General features: G+C 43.0%; 1 protein-coding gene across 1 annotated transcript in view; it reads left to right on the forward strand.

The window, feature by feature from the left end:
- Positions 1 to 21,739, forward strand: part of LOC149467965 (metalloprotease TIKI1-like) — a 185,344-nt gene that overhangs the window by 39,597 nt on the left and 124,008 nt on the right. Inside the window, exon 2 of the mRNA XM_089670859.1 lies at positions 15,268 to 15,828. Coding sequence (XP_089526985.1) covers positions 15,268 to 15,828 — 561 coding nt within the window. The remainder of the gene's footprint in view (positions 1 to 15,267; positions 15,829 to 21,739) is intronic.

Below are 21,739 nucleotides of genomic sequence, written 5' to 3' on the forward strand. Positions count from 1 at the left end.
ATTTATATAGCGCCAACAGTTTACGCAGCACTTTACAACATAAGGGCAGACATTACAATTACAATTCAATTTAATACAATAGGAATCAGAGGGCCCTGATAATTAGAGCTTACAATCTAAGAGGGAGGGTCAAGAGATACAAAAGGTAATAATTGTGCGGGATGAGCTGATGGAGAAACTAAAAGTACAGTTCTTATGTGCAAGCAGAGTAGGCATCTCTGTAGAGAAGGGTTTTCAGGGATTGCTATAAGTGGACAGACTAGTAGATAGTGGGACAGATTGGGGTAGGGAGTTCCAGATGATGGGAGAGGCTCAGGAGAAGTCATGGAGGTGAGCATGGGAGGAGGTGACAAGGGAGCCAGAGAGCAGGAGGAGAATGATTTGATTGGTATTTTGAGACTAGGTTAAGGATGTAACTGGGTGCAGAGTCATGGATGGATTTGTAAGATGTTGTTAGTATTTTAAATTTCATTTGTTGGGTGAGCAGAAGCCAGTGGAGAGATTGGCAGAGAGGGGTAGCAGATACTGAGCAGTTGGTAAGGTAAATCTGGCAGCAGCTTTAGTGATATTGAAGGCATTTAGGAAAGGCCAGCTAATAGAATTGTAGGGTACAGTGTAGCACAGTGTAGCACAGTGTGAACTGAGGCATGGGGGGGGGGGGTGGTCCTGGACTAGTTGCTCAAACATAGAGAAGTCTGGTTGCCTGATGGACTCCATATTAACACAAAACGTTTGATGTATAGCTAACAGTATATTGAAATTGTATTTGACAGAACCAGGTCTTTCTGAAATATTCTTCCTAGTATCAGAGGGATGTGAGGTCTTCCATCCTCTGCTATGTGATAGATTTTGTTATTGCACCACCACATACCCTCTTGTATCTGACAAATGCTGCCATCAGATTCAGGGCAGACTGCAGAAGCTGGTTTAATAGAATATATCAGGTCAGGCTGTATCAACAAAAAGTTCTGGGATGACAAGATGGTGTCTGATGAAGATGATTCAGAGGCATCTGCAAACATGCGAGATAAGGTGTCTGCCTTGCCATTCTTGGATCCTGGACGATACTTGATGTGAAAAGAAAATCTTGAAAAGAAAAGAGCCCTTGTCAAGGCCTCAACCGTATAGCGGACCTACAGTACTTGAGCTTATTGCGGTCCATGAAGATTAGAACAGGGTGTGCTGCACCTTCCAGTAGGTATCTCCGTTCTTCAAGTGCTGATTTGATTGCCAGCAATTCCCTGTCACCCACGTCATAATTCCTCTCTGATTGGCTCAACTTCTGAGAGAAGAAGGCCTCAGGGTGCAGTATGGCTTTAGGACCTTGTCGTTGTGATAATACGACCCCTGTTGCGGTGTCTGAGGCATCAACTTCAAGCACATAAGGCCATAAGGCAGAGCTGGATCAGGATGCTAGAGAACTGGTGCTGAAGTAAAGAGGGCCTTTAATTTGTCAAAGGTGGTTTGAGTCGCCGGGGTCCATTGGAACCGTGTGTGTTGGCGGATAAGTTTTGTGATTGGAGCAATGATGTCAGAGAAGCGTTTTATGAATTTGTGATACAAATTAACAAACCCCACAAATCTCTGAACTCCCTTCTTGTCTTTGGGTGCTGGCCATTCCAGGATGGAGGACACCTTTTGGAGATCTATAGCGATTCCTTCTGTAGAGATCACCAACCCCAGAAATTGAATAGGTTGTCTTTCAAACTCACATTTTTCTGCTTTTGCGTACAGTCCATGCACTCTCAAGACAGTCAAAACTTTCTTTACATAAATGCAATGCATTTCCAGAGAGGGATAAAAGATCAGGATGTAGTCAAGGTATGTGACTAGGAAGAGATCTAGGTACTCCCGGAAGATGTCGTTTACAAAATGTTGGAATGTGGCAGGGGCATTACACAAGCCAATAGGCATCACCAGGTACTTGAAATGCCCAAAACGAGTTTGAAATGCTGTCTTCCACTCGTCCCCTTCCCTGATGTGTACTAAGTTATAGGCCCTCAAGTCAAGCTTAGTGAATATCTGGGCCGTCTGGAATCTTTGAAAAGTTTAAAAATTAAAGGGAGCGGGTAGCAGTTTTTTACAGTAATCTTATTGAGCTCCCGGTAGTCCACAAGGTCAGAGAGAGTAGTCTTTTTTTTCCAAAAAGAATATGTCAGCTCCTCACGACATGGCTTGATACCGGACCGATGGCTCTGGCTCTTATCCTTCAGACTTCCTGCACTGAATCCTCACCTAAAACGCAGCATCCTGTTCCTCCTGACAGCAGGCACCTCACTGGGGCATTACCATGGTCAAAATCTGGCAGGTTACGGCCCCCTCGGTGGCGGAAAAACTGGCCCGATTTCACAGGCAAGATGACACTGGCTCCACTCACTCTGTCTTCCCCTGCTCTCTCCCAGGCCGACCCCAATGGATCGGTGAGTGCTTCTCCTCCTGAGCTTTCCACTCTGCCTGTAGCCCTTTCATCTCCCTTGGGCTCCCCTTCTGACACTGATAATGAGGGGGATGCTGATCAGCAACCTACTGAACCTACATTGTCTCAGATTATGCAAGCCATACAAGACTGCAAGACTTCATTGACTACGCAGATAGAGACCATTCATGTCGGTTTCTCTCTGTTGAAACAAGATGTACAAAACCTTCAGGAGACAATGGGGGTGGCTGAAGACTGCATTAGTTCCCTAGAAGACACTCTTCATCCTCTGGCCGCCTCAGTGCACTTGGCTACTAATGGAATGGAGGCTCTCAAGGCTGAATTGGACGATTTGGAAAATTGTTCCCGCAGTAATAACTTGCATTTTGTGGGATTTCCTGAATGCTCTGAGGGATCATCTAAACAGTTTCTTTCTTCCTGGCTGACTGACACCTTTGGAGCTGAGGGGCAACTTTGCAATTGAGCTGGCCCATCACACATGCCCTTCTGGCTCCCCTCCTCACTCCGTGATTGCACGGATTCTCAACTTTCAAAGTAAAATCGCCATCCTCCGAATTGCTAGAGAGAAGGGGCCACTTCGATATAACGGTGCTACCATCTCTATTTATCCTGATATCTCTGTGGACATGCAGAACCAATGTGCTTCTTTTGCCACTGTAAAAGAACGCCTTAGGATTCATGGCCTGCAGTATGCTATGCTCTTTGCAGCCAAACTGTGCATTATTCATGTTGGGAAAGCTCACTTTTACACCAACTCAAAAGAGGTGATGGCTTGGCTGGATGATCGTTTCGTGCCAGAATCCAGGCGTAGATGACTTTAGCTCTGTAAGGCTTTCCTGTGCCCTGTATTCACCCCTTCAGGTTGCTACCCTCCGTTCCTCCTGAGGCTTTGTTTTTGCTCTGGTCATGTATGCTGATATTCCATGACTTATTTTGTGCTATTTCTCCCTGGCACACTACTACTTTTATCTACCTGCTCTTTGCCAGAACCTGTTTTCAACTCTTTAGAGCTCTCCTCAGACTACTTCACCTGTGCTGGCAGATCCTGTTACCTTTGGCTCCCACTAAACACCTTTTGTGGTGATGGACTGCCCAGAGAAGACTCTTGACCTTGCTTCAGGGACTCTTTTTACCCTTTCAGAGGATTTGATATCTACTATAAAGAGCCAACTGGACTTCAGCATGCCTTCTGACCTGTTAGTGGTGAAGCCACTGTACGTTCAAGAGTTAATGGGATCCAAGCTCTCTAAGTTGGGGATGGAAGATCAGGGTGGGCAGGGAGGGTTTTTGGGCATTCTTTTGTTGGATACAAGATGTTTTTGTTTGTTTTTTCTTGCTGATCTCACATGCCTTCTCTCCACAGTTTTATTGTCTAGCTGTATTGATGTGCTCCATGTTACGTGGATATCCTGTGTTTATATTTATGTCTATACTGATCTTTTATGTCTTTACCACTGAAAGTTCTTTCCTGGAACATTAGAGGACTGAATTCACACCAGAAGTGGTCATTTTAATTCTCTATTCTTAAAAACGTAGACACATATTGTTTGTCTCCAGGAAACCCATTTAATTGGATCTAAGCTTTTGGCCCTTAAACGTCATTGGATCGCTAAGTCCTTCCACTCTACCAATACCTCCTACTCCAATGGTGTTTCTGTGTTGCTAGCTAAATCCTCCCAGCTGATATTGTCCAAATGAAAACAGATCCGGATGGGAGATTTGCATCCTTACCATTCAAAATATTATGTTTACACTGGTAAATGTCTATATTCCACCTCCGATTTCTCCGGATCTCCTAACTAAATTATCCCTTATGACTCTGTCCCTCCCTAGTGGCCCTTTACTCAATGTTGGGGACTTTAACGCAGTATTAGACCCTTCTGTTGACCGCTTGGGGAGGGGGTGGAATTTATCAGATGCTCTGTGACTGGGTACAAGTGTATGATCTTACTGAAATATGGCGATGGAAACACCCTAATGCACGTCAGTACTCCTGCCATTCTGACTCTTTTCACACTATGTCACGTCTTGATATGGCCTTTGCTCCTGTGACCACACTTCCTTTGCTGTTTCCTACCTCCCTAGGGACATTTCAGATCATGCACCTCTAACTGTGGACCTCCTCTTACTTCCATACACTGGATCTTAACTGTGGCGCTTGAACCCGCTGTGGTTGGAGGACGAGGTAGTACAGGGAGAATGTACACAGGGTATTGCTGACTATTGGATTTCAAACTTGGACAATGTCGATCCTTCCTTCGGAGTGGGAACCATTTAAAACTACCCTCCATGGAACCTTTATGTCTGTCACTGGCATGCTACGTAAAAATACCCAAATAGGCACTGAGGAACTGGAGTCGGCCATAGTGACGGCTGAAAGTAGTTATGTTGATAACCCTGATCCCCTTACTAGGGAAGAGTGGCTGTTGAGGCGTAGAGAGTTTGAACTTCGATTGTTAGACCTTACTAAAAAAAAAGATGCTCTATGCTACACAAATACATTTCAAACATGGTAACAAGGCTGGCCACCTACTTGCTTACTTGACTAGACCTGAATTTGCCCCTACTTCTATTCCCTGGATATACTTACCTTCTGTACGGTTGGGTACTGCACCTCTTGAAGTTGCAGATGCCTTTCTGTCATACTATGCTGATATTTATGCTACTATAACCCATTACTCCACAGATCAATTGCTAGGCTATTTGACACGGGTCACCCTCCCCTCCTTGTCTCTGAGCATAAGAAGGGATCTGGATGTACCTGTCTCAGTTGAGGAAATAGAACTTGTGATTAGTCAGTTTCTTCCTTGGATGTTCAATGAGGCTCTAAAGGCAGGCATTTTACCCCACAATGCGAGAGGCACTGTTTGTTCTCATTTTGAAACCTCATAAAGACCCTCTTAAATGTGATTCATATATGCCAATTTCCCTTATTAATGTTGATGCAAACATTCTGGGGAAAGTTTTGGCCAATCATTTGAATGGTGTAGTGGCAGCCCTGGTGAGGGGAGACCAGGGTGGCTTTATACATGGTCACACCACTAAAATGAACATTCGCAGATTATTCCACAATATGCAATACCCTCATGACTGCTCCTCTACACGTGTTATTGTTTCTATAGACACATGTAAGGCCTTTAATAGTGTAGAATGGCCCTACCTATTTCAGATATTACACCGCTATGGCTTTGTCCCTCATATGATAGCCTGGATACGTTTACTCTATACCGGGTGTCAGCAACCCGCGGCTCCAGAGCCGCATGCGGCTCTTTTTCATCTTTGCTGCGGCTCCGGAGCACACTGCCCACCAGGTGACAGGCAATAGGGTTTCAGTGGTCGGCAAGCCGCGGATCGCAAGCCACATGCGGCTCTTCTGTGTGCCGGGCGCCTGCTCCCCTCCCTCCTCTCGGGCGGCCGCCTCAAAAGTCAGGACTCTTTTAATCCGGCCCGCGGAGCGTGGAACATTAGCTGTCAGGATGTAGGCGGGGCAGCCAGGATGTAGGCGGGGCAGCGTGACGAACTCCTCTCACAGTCCGCCCTGAAGACCGGAACACAGCGCGGGAACACAGCGAGAGGAACGCGCGGAGCAAAGGTAAGTGAATTGAGACAATATGGGGGATGAATTACTATATGGGGGATGAATTACTATAGGGGGGATGAATTACTATAGGGGGGATGAATTACTATAGGGGGGATGAATTACTATGGGGGATGAATTAATATATGGGGGATGAAGCTAACTGCACGATCCTGTATATAGCATTAAGGTAAGAAACAATATATGCAGTGTCGGATTTGTTTTAAATGTTGCAATGGTTTTGCGGCTCCCAGTCTTTTTTTTCCCTTCGGAAACGGGTCCAAGTGGCTCTTTATGTCTTAAAAGTTGCAGACCCCTGCTCTATACCAACCCTGTAGCCAGAATTAGAGTGAACTCCTACGTTACTGATGCCTTTCCAATACACAGGGGCACAAGACAGGGATGTACCTTTTTCCCCCTGCTGTTTGCACTGACAGTAGAGTCACTTACTAGCTGTATCCGCAATTCCCCTTCTATCAGAGGTCTCCCTTTTGATACAATAGACAACAACACCTTGGTTTACTTAGGTGATCCAAAGGACTCCTTGCATTCTTTACTACATGAAATTACTGTCTTTGGCGACTACTCTGGCTTCCGGGTGAATTGGGATAAATCTAGCCTATTCCCCTTGGATTCTGGTGCCTTGTCTGTGATTCCCCCGGAGCCCAGATTACAAGTTGTTACCATGTCCATATATCTAGGAGTCAAGGTACAAGTGCCATTGTCTTCCTACATCAATAATAACGTATGTACATTGATTGCCCAGCTGTGGGTGCACACCAGTGGATGGTCCTGCCGTTGGACTTAATGGATAGGGTTAATATCCTGTAGATGATTTATCTCCCTAAGCTGTTGTATGTACTAGCTAACTCCCCTTGCAAAATACCCAAATTCATCTTTAAACAAATTGATACTATTTGTACAGCATTTCTTTGGAAACATGGCCCCCCCAAAATGGCAGTGGAAGTTTTAAGGTTGCCCATTTCCTTGATGGGACTGGCCTTCCCCAATTTCTATTTCTATTACTTGGCATCTCAAATGGTTCATATACATGACTCACTGTTCCCTACCTCCGCTAATGCCTGCACCACCATTGAAGCAGCTATTGCTTCGTCCTTACAAGCCCTTCATAATATTGTTTACTGACTCCAAGTACACAATCGTCCTGCTACTACAATGTTACGTATCTCCTTGTTTTTGTTTAATGTAGTGCTGCCCCGAATATTTAAGACATCCTGGGTCATGTCTCCCAACAACCCTCTATGGTATATTACACTTTGCAAGAACTCTATTCTTTGCCTGACCCCCAATGTTGGTGTTCCAGAGGGGTCATATACCTATGCCACCTTTTCTCTCTCTCTTTGGGTTTTAAGACTTTCCAACAACTAAGAGTGGAATTTAATATGCCCTCCCACTATTTTTTTTATTACTATCAACTCCATCATGCAGTACGTACACAATTTGGGACTTTGGATAAACCTTTACAAAAGTTATTACGACAACCTGACCCTACTGAATTGATCTCTACTAATTACTCTGCTGTAGTGACAGACTTCAATCCTAGATTCCTAGTTGCCCAAGCTAAATGGGTTTCAGTAGAGGCAGACTGGTCAGAATTCAGTGATACCTACAATAAATCTGTCATTTCCTCTAAAGATAGAATTATTCAACTAAAAATTTTCCATCTTTCACACTTTACTGCCGGCCAGTTACATAAAATGGGTTTACTACCTATGGCAGATTGCTTCAGAGTCTGTGGACAAATGGCTGACTTCCTGCATTGTTTCTGGACGTGTCTGACAGTCTGGGAATTCTGGGAGGAGGTAGGTTCCTTCATATCCTCAACAGTGGGCCTACCAAATGTTCCAAGAACTGTCTCTTAGGCATTTTTGGGGATCTAGTACTCTCGCAATACGCTAAAAGATTTTTATCGATATTCTATTTTTTGCTAAGAAAGTGCTTCTATTGTCCTGGAAAGGATCAAGAAGGATCAAGTCTACCCACAGTGGCCTCTTGGCATAAACTTGTTAATGATTTCCTTCCCCTGTATAAACTTAATTTTGAGCTTAGGAAAACATCAAAAGTATTCAATAAATAATGGGACAGGTAGCTTTCCAATCCCCTTACTTTGTCCTCTATAGATCCAATATCTTGAGTGAGTTCTTTATACCTAAGTTGGTTATGTATAGTTTCTTTTATTGGAGTACATTTATTCTGTTTGTTGTACACTTTGGCATATCGGACATGTTGGCACTGTGAGATGTTTTGACTGTTCACTGTTTAATTGTTGGACCTCAATAAACATATCTTTAAATGAAAAAAAAAAAAAATAAGCCAGCTCCTTCTGGTGATGATGAAGGGCAGATGAAACCTTTTTTCAAATTTTTATCAATGTAGTGCCAAAGAGCCTGTAGTTCCAGTTCCGACAGAGCGAATATGCGGCCAAAAGGAATCTCTGCCCCGGGGAGCAACTCAATGGGACAGTCGTAAGACTGATGTGGTGGAAGAGAATCTGCTCCTTTCTTGTTGAAAACATTGAGAAAGTCATGATATACTGGTGGTCTTAGCAGGCAAAGATTAGAGTCCAGTTGACTGCTGAGGCCCAGTGTAAGGTTAACAGGGTTTGTGCTGAGGCAGGTCTGCTGGCAATAGGCTGAGTGGAAAGTTATAATCCCTGTACCACAATCTACAAGGGGATTATGAGCTTGTAACCAGGGTATGTTAAGAATTACTGGAAACATGGGAGAATTTAAGCCCAAGCGGTACTGATATTTTACAGCAGCATCATTCCAGGCTGTTTCAGTGGTCCATCTGCAGAATTTGCTGGTGTAGTCTTCCACCGGCCACCAACCCTGTTTAAGTGCATTTATCACAGCCTCTGCTGTAGTGGTGCGTTTTGGATCCTCATAGAATTGAGCAATGGATACACAGAAAGTCTTTACTGAGTTAAGGACAGGATTGCCTTGTTTTAGGAGATGGTGCGCCCATGCCTGATCCTCATCAGTCAGCAAGAAGATAATGAACCCCACCTTCACAGATTCTAATGCGAAAGTCTGAGGTTGCAGAACAAAGTACAGTTCACATGCATTTTCGAAAGCACAAAATTTCCTGCGATTGCCTGAAAATCGTTCAGGGGTTGGCATCCGAGGTTCTGATGGTGGTATAACCACAGTATTAGTCAGAGGTTGAGAGTTCCCAGAAGTAGAGGCTGGCTCAGTTGCACTTGTAGCGGAGCTATGAATCGAGGTGGTGGCAGCGGCAGACAGGTTCTGTATCTGTCCCTCGAGCTGGAAGTTTCCCTCCTACAGATTTGTCACAGCTTGGGTTAGAGCCAGCATTTGTTGGCACAGAGTCTCTAGAAGGGTAGCACCTCTTTCAGCCTCAGACATGGCTGGATGTTTCTGCCATGTACCTTGGTTGAAGGCCGAGTTGACGAGAGGACTTACCTTGCAGCTCTGGTCTGAGCACCCCTGAATGCGGTGACAGAGGTACAAGGCTCAAAGAAGTATGGGTGCTGATAGCTTGATAGCAGGTGATTGCCATGGTCAGGGATGTAGTCAAGGTGAGCCAGGGTCATACACAGTGAGACAGCAGCATGGTCAGGAGTCAGGCTGGTGTCGGTACCTGGTTGGCAAGCAGAGCGAGGTCCAGTAGCAAGCTGAGGACTGTTACGGATCCGCCAGGTGGTACCTCTGGCAGCCCACTAGGCGGAATCACCCGGAGCGTGGAGTCTAAGTCCCGGTCTGCGTTTTCACCAGGGCCCCTGATGGTGGGGATGGACTTTGAGCAGAACCAGGACCAGGTCACGACCTCCGAGCAATACCACCAGTGGCAGAGGGAGCCTCCGGGGATGAGAGTAAACCAGAAGAGAGCCAGATGTAAGGAGGCCGGCAGGACCAGGCAGGATAAACCGGCGGTTGTCACCGTGGGGAATGGTGAGGTACAGAGACGGCAGGCAGAGAGTGGTCAGGTCACACGCAGGGTCAGTATCGAAGTCAGTCCGCAGAATGGTCAAACAAGCCGGGGGTCGGGATAGGAGAAGGCAGCGTAGTCAGGGGCAATCCGGGTCAAACTCAGGAGAAGGCAGCGTAGTCAGTTAATCCGGGTCAGAGCTGGAGCAGGCAGAAGGTCAAACAATCCGGGTCTATAATCACAGGGCACAGGAAACTTCAGGTAACAAGTCAGACCTTGCGGCGATTTGCGACAGTGCAGGGCATCTTTAAATATCGCGCCCTGCACTGTCATTGGCCGCCCAGGACACGCCCCGGGCTGTCATTGGCCGACCTGGTGCTTGTGTCCCGGCGTGAGCCGCCGCTAGTGCGCATGCGCCAGGGACGGAGCCGCGGCGGTCCCTGACAAGGACATCACCAGGAGATCAGGCAGAGAATAGTTAGAGGCAAGCCAAGGTCAGCGCCAGGAGATCTGGCAGAGAGTTGTCTAAGGCAAGCCAGTCAGAATCCAGAATTTCACAGAGCAAGGTCAGGATTAAGGTGGGTCAGCAACGGGAGATCAGTCAGTACAGACAGGAACACGGGTCACAGGAAGTTGAAGAACATCCAGCGATTGATACACAGCAGAGTCTCTTTTAAATAGGCAGCTTGGTTCCAATGCGCGAAGACGTGCCCACCGATGCGCGATGGCGCATAGAAATGCACCTATGTGTCGGTGCATGCCTGGCCTTGTCTGTGTGCTGATACACATGCACAAGCATTAACTGCACGGGAATTAGTATTAGCTGCAGAACAATTTGCATACTCATACTCCTTGACTTTTTTCCGCTGCCTTTGACACAGTCGACCACCCGCTCCTCCTCAGTAAACTCCACTCCATCGGCCTCTGTGACTCTGCTCTCTCCTGGTTCTCCTCTTACCTTTCTCAGTGCACTTTCAGTGTCACATACAACTCCTCCTCCTCCGCTCCTCTTCCCCTTTCTGTTGAGGTACCCCAAGGTTCTGTTCTTGGGCCCCTCCTTTTCACTCTCTATACCTCCTCCCTGGGCCAACTGATAACCTCCCATGGCTTCCAATACCACCTCTATGCTGATGACACCCAGATCTATCTCTCCACTCCCCAGCTCACCCCCTCAATCTCCTCACGTATCACAAATCTACTAAGCGACATATCACATCACTACCTCAAACTCAATCTTTCAAAAACTGAGCTTGTAATATTGCCTCCTCCCCGATCCCCACTCATTAGCTGCACTAGATTCCTGACAGGTATACAGAATCTTGGAATAAATGTTAAGTGCTATAACGTAAAGCCCCCCTCCCCATTCATTACTATATTAAAGTCATATACTATGGGATGTTGACCGTTTTTGTGATTGTGCGGAATAATCCTACTGAAAACTGAATTTCAGGAAGAACATCAGCCCAGTGAATACTGCAGGGGCACTATTCACTGTCATTAAAGGACATCTCATTATGAAACATTAGGTTAGATTGTTTGCGTTGGTGTGACTATTTTGCAGTTAATCAGTAACAACTTCTGTCATGAGAATGTGTTTAAATACTTTTCATATTACTATGACAATAAGGGCTCATGCAGGGGCGGACTGACAACTCATGGGGCCCCCGGGCAATAGGGGATCATGGGGCCCTTGTGTCCTTGCCCAAACTCAAAAAAGCCTATAAAAAAGGTACCAGGGGCATCTCATGGGGCCCCCTACTGACCCCGGGCCCTCGGGCAGTGCCCGAGTTTCCAAATGGTCAGTCCGCCCCTGAGCTCATGTACACTGCAGCTGCTAAACTGAAGTTTAGGAGCAGTTGTGCATGTTTTTCAGCAGCCCCTGAACTCTCCTTTATGTTTTCCTATGTGTCCATGTACACTATGTCGTTTACAGGCAGTTGAGGTTACAGGCATTTTTTTTAAGCACAAAAATCGCGTTCAGGAGTAGAGTTTACCGGCGTGTCAAATGCCAAACGCTTATAACCGTGTTTATGCGCGTTTTTAGGCTGGTCCGTATCCATATGCTGTCCAGACCCTTTTTTCTTCATCAAAAATACATGCACAGCGTTTTCCATGTATTCAAATGGACCTAGTACACCAGTGCATCAGTTCCAGGTTTCAACATGCAGGAAAAAAATGGTAGAACGTGCTGCATTATTTCTGCACAGAACTATACTGGAACACAGCAAAAAGGAGTGTTGTGTGCACTCCAGAATGCATCCGGAGGTATTACAGCACTATGTTATATTGTAAAGCGCTGAGCAAACTGTTGGCGCTATATAAATCCTGTATAATATTAATGTAGCTCCTCTTACAGTGCCAAGCATGTTTCACAAGCCACTTTTGCTACAGTTGCAACATCCATCAGAAAGTAGTGCTCACTCTGCTTCTGGTCTCTCTATTTCTCACAAAATGTCTGAAATAGTTAATTATTTACTATTTTTCAGTGCATTCTGGGCATTTGGGAGGGTCTCCTGAGGTTATCTTTTAAAAACGCTTCTAAACGCAAATGCGGCTAAAAGCAGCAGGTAAATGCAGCTAAACTGATGTTTTTAACCTACATTTTCTAGCAGTCAGTTTCCAGTGTTCATTTTTTCAAATGCCCTGTGTACATGAGCCCATTAAAGCTTCATGTACATGAGCAGCTGCTAAACTCGAGTTTAGAAGCATTTGGCAGTTTTTGGCCAAAGAACCTAAACTCAACTCCATAAAAGTCTATGTGTCCATGTATACATAGGCTTTTAGCAGAGTTTAGGAGCTGCTACATTTAGGTGAGGTTAAACCTCCCTCTCCTGAACGCTGAAGAATCGCATTCAGCATGGCAACGTTTTGACTGCCGACCGCAGGAAAATGTAAAACGTGGCAAAAACGCGATTTGCGTTTTCCCGCGGCCGGCGGTCAGGGTATACTCTTGTTCATAGAGTAGAGTTATAAGTAAATGTTTTGTAGAAATTGTTTAAGTTCCACCTATATTTGTTTCATGTGGTATATACAGTACCATGGAACACAGTTTCATTGTTGTACCATATGTAGAGGTTTGGAATTATGAGCTGTGCAAGTAGCAGACCTAGGCTTGTAGGGTAAGGTTTTTCTACACCATTTGGACCATTCATGGTGCTCACAGTCTTCACAATTAAAAGGTTGTAGACAGAGCACTAACTAAAAAAATGCAATTCACCACCTGGAAAAAAAAGATTGCTATGACTCCAACGAGCTTAAAGGATAAGTTCACCTTTTATAAAAAAAAAATATATGCACATCTTTTTGCATGTAAAAAATGTGCATTTATATACACAGCAACCTGTAAATCATTGCACCTGCATTCAGAAGATCACGGGTGCAATGCCAGGCTCCTGCAGACTCTCACCACACTGTACAGCAGTGTTTCTCAACTCCAGTCCTCATGGACCCCCAACAGGTCATGTTTTCAGGATTTCCCTCAGATGAAACAGCTGTGGTAATTACTAAGGCAGTGAAACTGATCAAATCACCTGTGCAAAATAATGGAAATCCTGAAAACATGACCTGTTGGGGGTCCATGAGGACTGGAGTTGAGAAACACTGCTGTACAGGCAGATAGTTACTGAATTGCAGGAAGAATTCATTGAGCTACGAGAGTGCCCACCAATGACCTCACAATTCATTGAGAACTACATGCTGTCAGCTGCGGCGGCCATTGGGACTTGTAGTTTATTCATTGACAAAACTCTGTAAATGAATGACGGAACCGTGTGGGTGAAGTCTTGAATGGCTCTGCTGTTTTTAAATTGTGACAGCAGGTGTGGGAAGTGGACCTCCAGCCCGCTGGGGGATAGGGGGCAGAGGAGGTAGGAGTGGGAACATGTTACATGTTCCACTCTAAATACACGTGGCACACATAACATGTTCCAAAGGAGAAACTATCCTTTAATTGTGTTGTGTTATTACCTTAAAGTTTTTTTTCATTAGGGAAGGGTTAAACTGCTATAAAGTTTTTTTCCATCTTTGTCTTTTTAGGAGTGGAGTGGAGGAGTGGGGGGGGGGGGGGGTATCAGTCATCTTTCCTCCCTCCATTCATTGATTGTGTTTCATTCATAGAAGCTGTAGTACAGCTGTATTATATCTGGTCTGAAACTTGTAATTATTTCCCTTTGAAAAATTAATATAAACTACTGAAACAGAAAGCTACAGATTTACAAAGACTAAAAATCAGTTTTTACATTTCACGATTATACGATTATATGAGATTTGTTTTATTAGGTTTTAATGTACTTTACTTTGTTTAACTCAATTTAAAACCCTGATACTTAACCAAACACTTAAAACCTAATCTTTACTTTAATCATAACTCATATAATGAATCCCAGACCTCTGACCATAACCATGATCTTAATTTAGTGCTCCCAGCAGTTCCAGATTTCTCAGACTTTTCCCAGGATTTTAACAAAATCCTGGTGTACTACGATCTGAACTGTGTCCCGCTGCCGGGTGCTATAGCCATCAACCCTGCACCCAGCTTTGGCTCCTTTGCTCTTACAGAGCAATCTTCTGCCCAGCATGACCACTAAAGTTCCAGGAGATGGAGCCAACAGAATGGGAAGCAGAGTGTGGAGTGTGAGTAATCCATTGAACCCCAGTGTTTCCAACTAAACACCCACCAATGTTTCCCACAAAATGCCAATGTCTCCCACCCTAACTCACCACGCACCAGTGCCCCACTCTCTCCCCACAGACATCCAGTGCCCCCGACTCCCTCCACACAGTACCATTGCCCCCTTCTTCCCCCAGCGAACACCAATGCCCTCTTTTCCCCACATTAAGCATCACTGTCCTCCTCCCTTCACATTTTTTTTTCTCTCCTGTTGACCACCAACACTGAGAATTTTCTTCCTTCCACTTACCACCAACTTTAAGCATTTTTTCCTTCTGTTAATCACCAACACCAGGCATATTTCACTTCCACTGACCACTGCCCGTGGCTTTTTTGTCCTCCGACTGACTAATGATACCATGCCCATTATCCAATGAAGTTTAACCACAACAATTTATCTCCAGGCATGCAAGGTATGTTTTTTTCCTTTCCAGATTGTCTCTTTTTCTCAGCTTCTGATGTTGGCAAGTATGTTTACTCAAATATATTCTCCAGGAATTAGCCAAAATGTACATTATGTTATGATATAGCATTAAACTTGATTTTAAAATTGTTATATTGTGATAAAACATCTACAAACAAGGCTTTCTTGCCAATTTGATATAATGTCACCAATGTTAATAAAAATGTCTTTTTAAGCTTTGTAATTTTTCTTTTTCTTTCTTTTTTCAGCAAAGTAATTTGAACTCCTTCCTTTGGACCATCAAACGAGACCCTCCTTCATACTTTTTTGGCACTATTCATGTCCCATACACAAGGGTGTGGGATTTTATTCCAGAAAACTCTAAGAAAGCTTTCCAGCAGAGTAATATTGTGTATTTTGAGTTGGATTTGACAGACCCATATACAATTTCTGCTCTGACCAGTTGCCAAATGCTGCCTCAGGGTGAAAATCTACAAAGTGTTCTTCCAAGAGACATTTACCGCAGACTAAAGCGCCATTTGGAATACGTTAAACTCATGATGCCCTCGTGGATGACGCCAGATCAAAGAGGAAAAGGACTTTATGCAGACTACTTATTTAATGCAATAGCAGGAAACTGGGAACGAAAGAGACCTGTATGGGTTATGCTGATGGTAAATTCTCTGACAGAGGTGGATATTAAGTCAAGAGGTGTCCCAGTACTGGATTTATATCTTGCCCAGGAAGCTGAACGTCTTAAAAAAAGGACTGGAGCAGTAGAGAAAGTAGAAGAACAATGCCATCCCCTTAATGGATTAAACCTCTCACAGGTAAGACAATACACACATAGGCAGGACATATAAAATTCACAGTTAAGCTCATTTCTGAAGACCGGAGAAGTGGAAGAATATGCAATTGCCTATAGCAATTCCTCAGAATTTATTTAGAATTTTTTTAAGATGTACTACAAAATGGCTATTGAACTTTAGTTCCTGTGGGCAGTAACTTTTATTTTCCATAATTTTTATAAAACAAACTACAGTGCCTTTATCATTTACAGTTTATGAGCTTAGGTAATTATGATATTAGAAAAGACTTGGCTGTAACTGGACATGAATTCAACTGCCAGCATTTATTTATAAAGTAAGTATTTTAAAATTTATGGAAATATTTACATAGACATTTTCAGGTAGAAGCAAAGTAGCTTTTAGTAACTTTACTTGTCTTCATTGATAAATTACTAAAGCTATACCTTTTTTTCATTAAGGCCTAGTTCACACTGGCATTGGAAGCAGGAGTTTGAGGGGTGTTCGGGGAGTTTGGGGAGGGGCTCCTCAAACGCCTATGCAAATGATATTATGGATGTCACACAGTGTTGTTCACATTATCAAAACATGAAGAGTTAGCATCACGTTGCTTAGAAATTGAAGCCTCATGTTGAGTCTGGAGGAGTTTGAAGCCTTTCAATGCACCCCATTCAAGTTTATGGTGACGCTCTGCGTTTGTGGGGCATTTGCACTGTGGTTGCAGCACGTTAATAACATTACAATTTATTATAGGAGTATGTGGCGTGGTTTTAGCATTTGTAAAGCCCTTATAAAATGCATCATAAATGCGCATAGGGTGTTTTTTGGGAGCCTTTTTAACTCTTGCAAAATGCCAGTCTAACACCCAAACTAAAGCTCATTAAGGCCTGTCTAAATCCCATACCAATGCTATAGGCGCGTTTGTTAAGAGTTAGAAATTTAGTCAAATGTGAACAAGCCCTAAAAGCAGTTCTTGTACTCCAGATGTTGCCTAGGCTTAGATGATGTCATCAGTCTGCTGCAAACAGGAGGAAGCATTTTTTTGCTCTCCTCCCCCAGTGATCAGACATCTACATTTTTACCAAATGACAAGATGAGAGGCTGCAAAAGGAAGTGAGCTGTATCACACATTTGTGATCACAGCCAAGAGGGGCATAGGCACCAGGATTTGCAGGACTGTACCATCCCTGAGCAAGCATTCCATTCAAGGAAGTAGTTGCTGCCCTTGGATGGTGCCTGAATAAAGATGTCTCATTCCTTTTGGAGAGAAAACTAGATGAAGGTGTTGTCAAAATGAGTACTCTGATCTTTATGAGATGTAATATTTACCTATTTTAGTTTTAGTTACTCAGCATACATGTTTTTTTAAAGAAGAAATATATATGATGCTAGGTGCACCTATGTTATTCCTTATTAATACATGTGATTTATTTATGTTTGCCTGTTTGGAGTTTGAACTGTATTAAATCTGTAGCAATAAAACACAGATGTAGTATCTCATAAAAGTCATACTCAGTGTGTTATTAAAGTGGTTGTAAAGGTTCAAGGTTTTTTTCTACCTACGTGCATTCTATGCATGAAGGTAAAAAAACTTCTGTGTGCAGAATCCCCTCCAGCCCCCCTTAATACTCGCCTAAGCCCTCTCTTGATCCAGCAATGTGCACTGGAGTCTTGGCTACCCTGGGACTCCCTCTTCTCATTGGCTGAGACAGAAGCGGAAGCCATTGGCTCCCACTGCTGTCAATCAAAGCCAGTGAGCCAATGAGAACAGAGAGGGGGTAGGGCCTAGCTGTGGCTCTGTGTGCGAACAGACACATGGAGCAGCGGGTGTCCGTATAGTGAGCTGCTTGCTTTGGGGGTAAGCGACAGGTGGGAGGGGCCAGGAGAGCCTGCGGGGGACCCGAGAAGAGGAGGATCCAGGCTGTTCTGTGCAAAACTACTACACAGAGAAGGTAAGTATTGACATGTTTGTTTTTTTTTTTTTTTAAATTAACCTTTAGAATCACTTTAAGGTCAGGTATGTCCTTTTTATGTCCTTTTCCATCTTTATAAGGTTCCATTACCTTGTTACGCAGGACTTTTGACAGTTCTTTTCTGATCCTCATGGCTCAGTATCTAGCCTAGTTAGTGCTTCCATGTAAGAGCTAACAAACTCATTGACTAATTATACGCGGGCACTAATTGCAATTTAAAAAGCCGCAGATGTGAGACATTACCTCTAATTGGCATTTTAACCCTTGTGTGTCATCTTGTGTGTCTGTACCAAGGCCAAACATTCCAGGGTATGTAAACTTTTGATCATGGCCATTTGGGTGATTTCTGTTATCATTATGATTTAAAAAGGAGCCAAACAACTATTTGATAATAAATGGCTTCATGTGATCATCATCCTTCAATAAAAGCATTTTTTGGCATGATCAGTCATATTTTCAATATTAATGCCAAAATTTCACAATTTCTGCCAGGGTATGCAAACTTTTGAGCACAACTGTAGCTGTATACTACATACTTACTTAAAGATTTGGCCTTGAAGCCAAGGGGATTTGCATCTTTTTCAGGCATGTCACCATCCATGCATGGCTTGCATGTGATCTTTTCATGTGCTCAGTGCTAACTTTGCTGTGCAAATTGTGTTTTGCACATAATTAACTATACATGCTGAGTACTTGTTCTCGTCATCTACATCATCACAATTCCCTAAGTATGGGGACATACTGTATATGTGTACTTAATGCTTACAAGATTTTAATAGCAAATGCACTTAGGCTGCATATTTACATGGACACCTGCACAGCAGGAACACTTGAGAATGGCAAGATTAAATTCACTCCAACAACACTGTCCATGCTAATGGGCTCCACACATCACTTGCCATGAAATTTGTGCGACCTTGTACTTTATTGCTGCATTTTTGATTCACGCAGCAATATTTCATGTTAGTAATAAGCTATAGGCAGTAATAAATGCACTAAATATGAGCTATATTTGTAGAAGTTGCCTGTGCATTGTGTTTTTTCAGATCCAATGTTTGGCAGAATCGTTTACTAATCAAGAATGGATTTCACAACCGAAACCTGCAAATAGGACATAAAAATGTCTGAGCATATTCAGGACAAGGTTCAGCAGGAACTGGCCGAGATTTGAAACATGCATGGGCAGGCTGACAACGAGCCTGCCAGATTTTACAAACAACTATTGCTAGTGGATGGTATAACTGCAAGCAATAATCACTATGTTCTCGCGTTGGGGATGGTTTCCCCTGCTCTACTGGCACAATTCCCCTGTCTACATGGTCCCCCGTGGTTGCAGTAAAGAAATTTGCTCCGTGTATGGCCTGCTTAGTTTGGTACTAGTTTAGTTTACTTACAATGTATCTCTTGACTAAAGAACTGATTTAAACCTTAAGTTCCTCAGGAACCACAGCCTGCTCCCCAGGACATCCAGCTACACACTGCACATGCATGAGCTCATGCGGCACTTTGTGAATGGTCCCGCAGCCTCCGGGACATGTAATGTGTTCCAAGAGACTGCATGAGGGGAGGGAATGGGGGGATGAAGGTTATCCTTGACTAGCTGAGGATTGCAGAAGTGGGATCAGGTACCAATAAAAATCGGTTATCATCTGGCGGAGGGAGCCATCCAGTGGGACTTAACTTTTTGAGTAAAGTTCTGCCTAAAATGTTTAGGCCTGGCTGGTGCTAGAAAAAGGGATACCTGTCTCAGAATCTACCACCCACAAGTTAAAAAACTAGCAAAAGTCAAGTGAATGTGAATTTAAATCAGGGCAAGAAATTGATTGCTTCAATTCAGTTTAGTAAAGGAACAAATCAAAAACAGAAAAAAAAGCAGCAATGTCTTCATAAGCGGTTAGATTTTTCCACAAGGTTTGGTTGGGTCTAAACCACCATTTTGTGCTTTCAAATGATGGGTGAATGAGTGAGTTCCACAAAAAATGGAATTGAAAGTTTGATTGCTCTTTTAAATTTTCACATGTATGACCATCGTAACATTGTATGTTTTATATAGTAAAGTCCCATTCCTTTTACAAGATTAAACTATACCAAAAAACTTCATATGCAGGTAATGGGTGCCTGTAGATAAAACAAACTGTGAAGCTTTGACTAAAGTTGGATAATACCCTTTTTGTAGCTATAGGCCATTCACTTACCTCCCAGAGATTGTATCCCCTTGCACAAACTGCAACTTTGACTAAACCTCACAATGCCCTTGCTATAGGTGTAAGCCTGACTGAAAAACTCCCAGAGATGGTACTTCCTGTGCTGCCTTGTTGCCAGGATGTTGCTAAGACCCTCCCAACCGTTACTACTCACCTCCACCATCATCACACAAGCTCTTATTTTGTTTCTAACCCCATTGCATTTGATTTTTTCCCCCCATCATAGTAGATGATAGTGAACCATGCATGTACATTTATTTATTTAATTCAGGTACTTATATAGCGCTGTCAATTTACGCAGTGCTTTTACATATATATATATTGTACATTCACATTAGTCTCTAACCCTCAAGGGGCGTACAATCTAAGGTCCCTAAGCCACATTCATACACATACAAGGGCCAATTTAGACAGAAACCAATTAACCTACAAGCATGTCTTTGGAGTGTGGGAGGAAACCGGAGTACCCGGTATGAGTTTGCGTGTTTGTAAACTCATTCCTGTGATGGTGAGGTTGGGCAGTAATAGCTTGGAGTGTCTTAGCAATGTTCTAGCAACAGGGCCGGGAAGGGGATTGCCATCTTTGGGAATTTTTCAGCTAGGCTTCGGGAGGCCTACAACTATTGCAAGGGCATTATCTAACTTTAGTCAAAGCTGCAGAGTTTATTTGTATCTTCAGACACCCCTTGTGTACAGAGATTCTTACCCACTATAAAGATTCTTTGGGACAGTGTCATAATACTAAAACTAATATTACAAATGGTTGCACACAATGGCCACACAATTCAGAAGATGATCAGATGGTGATCAGTGATAAAACAACCAAAATATTGTTTTTGCTTCCAAAATACTTATTGGAAAAATGTTGGGAGTTTGGTCATACTGTTTCAGCTAAATTGAAAGAAATTTCTTCCATTACTGAGGTGGTGGTCCAGAGCTTTGTGTGTTTCTGTGTATATATATATATATATATATATATATATATATATAATATATTATATAATATATATATTATATAGTATATATTATCTATATATATATATATATATATATATATATATATATATATATATATATAATGTAATATTTATGTTCAGTTCAAGTTCAGTTCTACATTTATGGAATAATGCTCAGAATATATTGCTGGAGAGAATGAGATTAATATTTTAGGTGATTTCAGGTACATATTTAATTGAATCTCTTTTTTTAAGGTGTTATCAGTGTTAACACAAAGTGTGTCAGTTTACACAGATGATTAAATATCCATGAGTGTTAGTAATTTTATCTACAAAGGAATGGCCAGCAATCACAGATTCTCACCTTCTACCCTTGTACATTATCAGTGAGCAAAAAGAAGCAGAAGGTTCCTTGTAAAAGGCCACAGCTGTGAAAATATTTAACTCAGTAAGGAACCTGAGGAGTCCTTCATTGAAAGAGATAGGCGTGGACTTATGTGGGAAGAATAACAAGTACCTTGGGTGGAAGCTAGTTGATTGATAGTCACATACAGTGTGAAAACTCTTTTACAGTTTCCAAAATCGAAGCAGCTAGGTGTACATCAGTATAATTAACATAATTAGAAATGTTTAGGAGAGGCCATTATGGCTGGCCACATGTGCCAAATTGTCACTAGCACCGAAATACATTTAAGCAGGAGTGAATGTTTTCTAACCTGTAACAAATAGTATCAGCATGCAAGCACACATTAGGAAACAAAAAAAAGTATATATATATATATATATATATGCATATACACAC

This window comes from Staurois parvus, unplaced genomic scaffold (genome assembly GCF_062004578.1).
Source record: "Staurois parvus isolate SC_StPar_1 unplaced genomic scaffold, SC_StPar_1.0 ptg000096l, whole genome shotgun sequence".
In the NCBI taxonomy this organism is placed as follows: Eukaryota; Metazoa; Chordata; class Amphibia; order Anura; family Ranidae; genus Staurois; species Staurois parvus.